The following is an 8,924-nucleotide window of genomic DNA, read 5'->3' as shown; positions in this document are numbered from 1 at the left end:
GTGACCTCCTACTCACAACCATTGGCATCAGGGTTCGTTCGGAGCTGCCGAGGAATTTGGAACTGAAACGTTCCGAATTTTAAATGCGTTGTCAATATGTTTAAACGTGTTTTAAACGTGTTTCGAACAGTTTTACATATTCCTGGACCGGTACAAGCTTTGTAGGAAATAGTAGAAGTAGTCAATGGAACGATCCAGCGAGGATGGCCCATTTTCACGCAGAAAAAGACGAGGTCTTTTTGATCAGGAAAATAACAGTTGGGCATTTCGTCAATGTGACGGACCGTCCGACGGTTGACGAATGGCACGTAAAATTTAAAAAGTCCGTCGGACGTTTAGTCACAATTGTTTAAAATGAGACGGCTGGAGGAGTCAGCAGACAAACTGGACAAAATGTGTCCGTTCAAAGTCATTGTACATACTGTACATTGTACGTAATGTCCAAAAACGGCAAACAATCAGCACGAACATTTATTGCGGGCATCTGCGTTCTACTCATGGCCACTTCAACCTCCGGAATAAAATAGACTTTTTCCAGGGGCTTGAATTTGAGCGCTTTCCCGTACGAAGCTTTTACTGCGGAGAAGTGCCGATGTTCAGCCTCACCGATGGTCCCTTTCAACGCACAGAAAGTTGCGCAATATATATATATATTGCACGTTCACGTATTGTGCATGTCTAGCGTTTGGATTGTACTAGAAATGAAGCGTGACAACGGTGTGGTTCGCCTTTTAATCATTAGACATGATTGTCACATGGAAATTGAAAATAACCACAAATGAGCCGTTTCAGATGAAGACGAAGCGGGACATCACGATGACATCATCAAGACTTGAAATAATGACATACAATACAACTTTCCCAATAGGGCGCATTTCAATGCGGCTGTTAAAAGCGCTTTACACGTCGTGAACAAAATAGCAATAATAGAACAAGTGGAAGCAATAAATGAAATCACAACTTACCATAAACAGCTGAAAGGTGTCAGTCTCACATCCGACCCAAAGAGCAGAAATGTGTCTTCAAGTGGGTTTCAAAAATGGACACAGAGGCAATGGAAGGTCATTGGACCGGCGACAGAAAAAAAGGCCGGCATTCTAAAAAAAAAGGCCGGCATTCCCAAAAAAAGCCGGCATTCCAAAAAAAAGCCGGCATTCCAAAAAAAAAAAAAAAAAAAAGGCCGGCATTCTTGGATCGGATCGCCGCAACTTGGTGACGTCGCCGTCGTCATTTGCGGTCGTTTTCAAAGAAACCAAAGGATTCACACGCCGTGAACGCGAACGAAGGGAAACTGCCGACAGGTGCGAACGCAAGCGCCGGCGGTCTCCGGTGGCCCTGCCGTTGCCTGGCAACCGCTCCATCGCCTGTCAACGGGGCCGCCCGGGTTTGACCGACGTCTTCTTGTCATTGGCGACGCGCTGCGGTCGGCCGACCCCCCCAACACCGCGTCGTCTTGTCCTCGTTTGCTCTCTCTCCCCGGCGCGAAGGACCCGACGTTAGACTTGCTTCTCCTCTTTGCCAGCGCACGACGTCCTCCTCAGGTTCTCTTTGACTTTGACAAACTCCGGAGCAGTCAGCTTGTCCCGCTCGTCCTTCCGCTGCTCCAGCTCCATCTGCAATGACGCAGAGCGCCGTCGTGATGGACTTTCGCCCGTAGGCCTCAACGGATTTGACATTTTTGCCCTTCTTTCACCGCACAAACTTTGTTGACCGATATGATTTCTTGTCATTCGTATTTGAAATACCCAGACATGATTTTTCAAGGTAGAAAAGCAACATTTTCAAATGTTCAGTCTCAAATGAAAAGCCATTTCAAGGGACTCCATTTAGAAGGGGAAGCAAACCTTTCAGTTGGCGAGCGCGAAAAGGTCCGATCTGAGCTCAACGGAAGAGAAGATACACCAAAGCGACGTCGGAGGCCGTTAAGCGCCGTGGCGTCTTTAAGCGCCGTCTGATTGGTGTAATGAACGCCGTCGTCGTGTCGCAAGCCGTCCGTAAGCGTCCTGGGGGCCTTTACGTCTGTTGAATCGGCGTCGCCGGTCGGGACATTTGCTCACTCCGATTGGCTGTTAGCTAGCGCATCAGCACAACGGGAAGTGACAAAGGCGGAGCAACAGTGAGCACGCCTCCGCCGCCTTCATCTTCTTCCAAGTACAAGAGCGAGGCTCGACAATTGAAGTATTCCACAATAGCGTGTCGAGAACGCGACGGTTGACTTTGCGTGGGAGTTGATCGTGAGCGAACGATAGAGCCGAATGCACGGTTCGCGTTATGCGTTATACTCCGCTCCGCTCCGCCCGACAGCTTTCCGGCTGGAGTTTTCTAACCATGGGAAACGGTGACCACCGCCGCCGATGGCACGGAAGCCGATGACATCTCACGCAGGCGCACAAAGTACTTTCATGGTCAGCGTCGTTGCGGCTGGCATTTTGCCAGCGTGACGTGCCGACAGCCGCCGACAGCCGCCACGGGGGGAGCGTCTGCCGCTGTTGCCCAGCGTCTTTTTGGTGTATCGGGGCCTTGAGATGCGAGCGCCACGTGACCGCTGTTGCCGTCCGGCCGCCGTTGGAGCCCCTTTCGAGACAAGTGCGCCCCCCCACCCTCGCCGCTAGATGGCGCCAGCACCCAGGCCGAGGCGTGAGGAGCCGTGCATGACATGCGCGGCCCATGCATGCACGCACGCACCTGCCAAGTGCAATTTGTGTTGGGAAAACAAGAAAAGCCCCGCTGCAGGAAGAGCCAGCAAGCGTGTGTCTTTTGCTTTCCAAACTTTTTACCTCTTGGAGCGCTTGCTGCCTCTTCCTGAGTTGGGCTTCCAGCGGCGAAACCTTCCTGCGCGCTTCCTCTTCCTCTTTCCTTTCTCTCATCAGCCGATCGCGCCGCCGACACTCCAGAACACGCTCCAGTTCCGGCTTGTTGCTCTCCACACGCACGCCCCCGCCGCTTCTGTGCACGCGCCCACGCACACGCACACGCACACACACACACACACACACGCAAACGCGCCCGCACACACAAGCAAACGCGCCCACACACACTCGCACAGGATGACAATTGACAAAGGAAGCGTGTCAACAGAATGTTGGCGGTGTGCTCATAATGCCTTCCCGCCACCAGGTGGCAGCATCCTCAAGACAGCCAAAATGCAACCCAGATGTTCCTCCGTCCACTTTGGTGAACCTTGTCGTGTCGGCACGGTGCGAGCAGCCAAAAGCGCTTTTGGCAACTTGAAATGTGGGGTGCAGGCAAAAATGTTTTTGGCTTGAAAAAAATGGAGATGAATACAAAAGGCCGCATGACGAACCGACGGACGGCCTGATGGCATCCATCCGTCATTGTTTGTTTGCGTTTGTTGCGGTCAACTTACCGTTTGCAGCTGGTCATCAGTTCTCGGTGGAGCTCCTGGTGACTTCGGGAGCTTTTGACGGGATTGAGGAGCTTCCTGGGCTTGATGAGCTCATCGTGGCCGTAGTCGGGCGGCGGCCGCGGCGCCTCGCGGCAAGCGGCGGGCGCCGTCCTTCTCCGGTGCTGAGGCGGCGGCTCGCCGTGCGCCCAAGCTGCCAACGAACGAACACGTCAGCGTCGCCACGCCACGGACACGGACAACAGTCCATCGCTTGCTACCCGCGGGGGGGGTGGGGGGGGGCGCGCGGAGAGAGCCGACACGCAGCCGCGTTGTGGAGACAAACGAGGAGATCGGAGATCACTTTGGCTCCGCGCGGATCCTGTTTCGCCCCGGGCGGCCGTCTTTCTTTTAGGAAAGCAGACACCGCATTCATCCTTCCCAAAACTGGAAGCACGACAGAAACACGAACACGTGCGCGCACTCTGAGCTTGTCCACTTTGCCGTTGACTGCACTCAACCTTGATTGACCTTCTTGTTTTCTCCCTACACAACAAAGACATATCAATAAATCCATCAGCTCAATGACTGTGACGAAGAAAGCTAACATTTCTTTTCTTCAAACTGACCAGGGCGCACACACGCATTCTGACACACGGCCAATGCACGATAAGGCAAAGACAGAAAGACAGAAAGACAGAAAGACAGGTTGCTGGACGAGCAAACAAAGTCAACGCGTCAAGTCGGGATGCTCCAAAAGTTCTTTGTCATGCCCTTCATCAAAATTGGCAGACGGAAGCAAGAAGAAGCCCCCCGCCCCCGCCCCCGCCCCCGCCGACGACGACGTAAAAGTGAAAGAGACGTTGGGACATTAGGACGGAGGCAAAACATGAACGACAGCTGGAGCAAGAGGATGGGCTGGGCCACGCAGCTTTCTTCCCACGCGCGGCTTGCCTTGACCTGCTTTGACCTGCTTCCCTCCGCTTGCTGGCCCTCACGCCATTTTGGCTCAAGCGCCGACGCTCCGGATGGCCGTTTGGTGGAAAGCTTGATGAAGCTTCAGCTGCAAGCACAAAACGCGGCTCTGGCGGCCCATTGTAATTCCTTCTCCTTCTTCTTCTTCTTCTTCGGCGGTACTGGCGCTTGGCAAAGCAGCCTCGTGGCGGCACACGAGCGCCGCCCACGGATCTTGCGCCGCAAGGGGCGCAGCAATCAGCGGCCAAGTGCGCTGGCGCCATCTAGCGCACCCAAACAAAAATGCCGCAGGAAAACACGGATCTCGAGGCACAATTCATGATGATTTCTTCGATCAATGCATGTCCTCGTGAGCTGTTGTTTTGGGAGTCGGCGCCCTTGCTCGCGCCGGCCCGATCTGCCGTCTTACCGGGAGGACGCGACGGCAGCCCGGAGGCAATCGGGCGGCGCGTCGGTGGCTCCGTGTCTTGGCGCTGCCTCGTCCTCCTCCTCGGCGAGGCGGCGGCGGCGGTGTCGAGTGGCGCTCGGTCACGCGACGCCGGCTGCGTGCTTCTTTCTTCCTCTCCGGTGTCACGTGACCTCCTCTCACTTTGCCCGAGGCTAACCTTACGCTCGCTCATCAAAGGTGCCGTCAGGAGGGGCGCCACCTCTACTTCCTCTCGAGCGAGAGCGTCAACATTCAACGTTGGATCACAAAGACGTTCACTGAGCTAATGCTAGCGCGCTAATGCGGCTCGCTGACCTGCAGTCATGCAATACACACACACTAGGGGGGTGCTAGGATTTGTTTTCCTTGGGGGCACCAAGGATATCTCTGGAAGTCCGCAAAACAAAATCAAACAATTTACACAGGCAGAAAACGCATTCATTCAAAGTGGGAAAAATACTCAGGAAAAAGGCCTGGCACCTGGGGGGGGGGGGTCGAAGGGGGGCATATTTGAGGGGGGGGGGGGGGCAGTGTCCCCTCCTAGCTTGGCCAGTGTGTGGCGGCGGCTGACCTGCGCACGTCCCGCTTGCGTCGGCGTCTCCCGGCCGCTGAGCGACGTTGTACGCCCTCTGCAGGACAAAAGACACGAGAGCGCCGCCCAGTCAGTCAAGGCCGCGCCCAGCTGCCAATCATCCGCCCATCCATCCGCTCACACTGACTCCGCCCACAATTTCAAGCACGTCGGCCAGCGCGGAAAGAAAGGCGCTCGGACGGGCCCGTGCAGGACGCGCAGGAAGCCGGGCCGCCTTGCGCATTTGCACTCTCGCACCTCTCCAGTGGGAGGCCCTGCGCGCGTGTCTGCTTGTGGCCATCTCGCAATCATTTTGCATTCTTTGCACCCCGCAGCTTTTGTTCTTGCTCTTGCTCCAGACACACACACGCGCGCACACACACACACACACACACACACGTGCACGCCTCTCTCTCACTTGCCTCATACAGACGCACAAAGCACACACAAACGCTGTCTTGCACGCACACGCATTCACATGAGCGCACATACACGTCTCTCACTGCCTGTCGCACGCACGCACGCACGCACGCACGGTGGCTTTGGGGTTCTGTGTTTGAAACGTGTGTGCGTGAATGGTTTTGTTGTTGGTTGCCGGGAGACGCTTCACGAGGCAAACAAAAGGACAACAACAAGGCCCCCAGTGTCTCACGGGAGGCTGGCCCTTTTGCGCCACGCTTCAAACTTGCCCATTTTGGAGGGACGAGGTTTTCGGAGCGGAGCGCGCGCGCGCGTGTGTGCGCGCCTCTGAGTCCCTCGTGCGTGAGTGCGTTTGTATTTTTAGCTGGAGGATTTTCTGTGAAGGACTTCATTAGTCTTTAATCTCACTCAAGCTGCTTCTTCCTCTCACTCTGGCCATGTTTGTGCGTCCACGCGTGCGCGCTTACGTAACGACGCCTCGACTGTCCCTTGCGCCGACGGCTCAACTTTGCCTGCTTTGCTTTGCCTTGTTGTCGTTTGAAAACGGGCGCTTGATTGAAATCTTAGCAAAGTGGCGTGAGCTGTTTTGCTGAACAATTATTCTTTTACGCCAAAGCACCTAGCATGAGCATGGAATCGCCAGCCTCCCATTTCCGTGTGTGTGTGTCACGTGGGTTTAGCCCCGCCCCTTCGGAGGCCGGCAGCCACTTCCGACTCACAATCAAGACATGTGCGCGGTACGACTCCGGGGCCGAGGAGAGCCGATGACGGCCGGATGACAAGGAGGCCGCACGAGCGTGACGGCTAGCTGGAGCCGCTTCCTGCGCCGTCTTTACGTGCGCGCAAACGCGCGACAAAACTGACAAACAAAAAGACGGCGGTCGACATGGAAGCGCGCGGGAATGTGACGCCGTCGGACACATGCGGCGTCCGGTCGTCTTCTCTGCCGGCGGACCGTCGAGGCGGCGCGGGGCACCCGCTCGCCCACCGGACCCATCGGCGGGCTAAAAATAAATGGGCGGGACAACCGGACCGCCTTCCGATCGCCGCGACGACCCGACCGACGCACCCCGACGTGTCAACAGGTGCGCCGCGCCCCTAAAGTCAAACACGTCGCCGAAAGGTTGCGCTCCAAAATCATCCGCAGCTCATGTCGCTAAAGCGCCGGGGAAGGCGACGACAAGATCAAGGCGAAAAACGTCGAGAACAATTTCAAAAGACCAGACAAATATTGGGGCAAATCTCAAGTGTTGTACGTGAGCTCCCTCTCGTGCTGTGCCGAAGAATGGCCGCATCAAACAAATCGAGCAAAACGTTGTTCAACTTTTTGAACAAACATTGCAGTCGAATACATTTCGGAAGTACAGTTTGGTTGTATTTAACTTTGACGTTCAATGCAGGTCATCTTCACAATTGGGTTTCCCCCCCCCCCCCCCCCCCGAACATGTAGCTCCATTTTTTGGCCTTTGTGCAATCCATTTCAATGCAATCATTTTTGGAAGTGCCCTTTTCTATTTTCCCATCTTCCAATAGAATGGCCACTGACACACTAAAGGTTCCGCATTTTAGGCTTGAAATGAGAAGTTTGACAACCGCTGACGTCGACAAGCTTCGAGTGGAACTTCTCAACTGACACCATGAACAGACAATTAAAAGAAAGAAAAAAAAAAAATCAATCCAATCAAACCTCAACAAACAGCATTAGCATTGCATTGCACATGCGACAGAAGCATACATGCGTACATGTGAGAGGAACAAATGGTTCAATGAGAGGGCCTCGTTGTTCTCTTGGATTGCGAGAGCCAAGCTGGAGCTCAACTAAAGGGAAGAAGTGACGGACCTTTTTCCCGTGAGAAGCTCCCATGTTGGCGGCGGCGGCGGCGGGCTCCCTCCTCTCTCGCACCCTCTCTCTCGCACCCTCTCTCTCTCTCTGGCTCGCCCACTTTCTGTCTGCAGGAGGTTTTGCTCCTCTTCTTCCTCCTCCCTCAACGTGCCGGGCGGTGAGGAAGAGGAGGCAGAGCGGGAGGAAGGGGAGGCCACCTGTCCCCATGCTGGCTTTCTGCTCTGCCGTCCTGCGAAAGGATTAAAGTTCAAGTGGGTGAAGTAATCTGATTACCTACAATAGCCACTAGGTAACCAATGACATGATGGCAAACGATTGCCAGCACACACACGCGCGCCCTTGTTCAAGCGGAGGAACGTTTGAACTGGAGTTGTGGCCAGTGTCCATGGCGAATCCATTCGTTTGTTCATCAAGTTAAGTTTGGAGCTGTCAGGTCATTGCGCGTGTTGACAGGCGTGGCCTGAGTGGGCTTCTGTAAAATCAATCAATCAATACAAAAAGGCTCAATCTCTGCGGCAGTGGCGGTGAAAATACAGTCCCGTGTCTGTCAAGCTCCGACGCGCACGCAGTCGTTCCTCTCCAAAACAAAAACGCAAACGCAACGGATAGGCCCGAGGCGGGGTGCAGGTCACCGAGGTGGCTCGGGCGCCCCGAACCAAAGAGGAACTTGGAAGTCCCTCTTCAAAAGCTCTTTTCCCCATTTGCTCGGCCTTCTTTTTTTTTTCTTTTTTTTTTACGGCAAATAACTTGAATTGATGCTGTCTTTTGGCTGCACTTCCTTGCCTCTCCTAGCTTCTCATCGAGATGGCCTTGCCTTCAAGTGGCCCCACTCCGACCGGTCTTTCCATTTGCGCTTACCTGCCAATCCTTTCGCGCTTTGACTTGTTCGATGTCGACAGTCAATCTTATCCTTCCATCAAGTCCAAACTTGTTGTTTTTTTTAAGTTCATCTACGCCGTCTTGATCTCTTTGCGAGTCTCTCTCCATCAAGTCAAACTTTCGGACGCTTAGCGTTGCACCACACTGCCCCCGAGAGGTCAAGGCGCGCACAGCAGGGACAGCAAAAGGCGCGCACGCGTGAAGGGCTGCCTTTTTCTAACATTTGAACGGAAATTGGAGCATGATGAATGAGACAAGTGTGTCCCTCCGTGTTCCCCCCCCCCCCCCCTACTGGATAATCCCGTTCCCGTCTGCTCTCGTGGACGTTTTCTCCTGTACCGCCCCAATCTCGCCTTTGAAGGTAAAGTTGACTCCCGCCCCATGGGAAGTAACCCTAGCCCAGAACAAACGTCAACCTCGATTGCGCATCCTGCTTATAAGACCACGACGCCCGTGCTATTCATTA

General features: G+C 54.5%; 1 protein-coding gene across 3 annotated transcripts; it reads right to left on the bottom strand.

Moving 5' to 3' along the window:
• Nucleotides 1–718: 718 nt before the first annotated feature.
• LOC147142810 (uncharacterized) lies at nt 719–8,703 on the bottom strand. Of its 3 annotated transcripts, none has more exons than XR_015088095.1 (7): nt 8,438–8,703; nt 7,577–7,808; nt 5,317–5,374; nt 3,368–3,557; nt 2,778–2,946; nt 1,845–2,685; nt 719–1,613 (listed from the first exon to the last, which is right to left on the bottom strand). XR_015088095.1 is itself a non-coding variant. In XM_086040246.1 (6 exons), the coding sequence occupies exons 2-6, from the start codon at nt 7,784–7,786 to the stop codon at nt 1,497–1,499; spliced, it is 744 nt and encodes a 247-aa protein (XP_085896372.1). In that variant the 5' UTR covers nt 7,787–7,808; nt 8,438–8,685; the 3' UTR covers nt 719–1,496. The 3 variants fall into 3 exon arrangements, 1 of the variants encoding a protein (XP_085896372.1); XR_015088096.1 differs by lacking the exon at nt 8,438–8,703 and adding an exon at nt 7,909–8,331; XM_086040246.1 differs by lacking the exon at nt 1,845–2,685 and having other exon boundaries at nt 8,438–8,685.
• Nucleotides 8,704–8,924: the final 221 nt, after the last annotated feature.

The sequence above is a fragment of the Filicampus tigris genome, chromosome 9 (assembly GCF_054856515.1).
Source record: "Filicampus tigris isolate MCC_2025a chromosome 9, RoL_Ftig_1.0, whole genome shotgun sequence".
Lineage (NCBI taxonomy): Eukaryota > Metazoa > Chordata > Actinopteri > Syngnathiformes > Syngnathidae > Filicampus > Filicampus tigris.
This window is presented reverse-complemented; position numbering and strand designations above follow the sequence as displayed.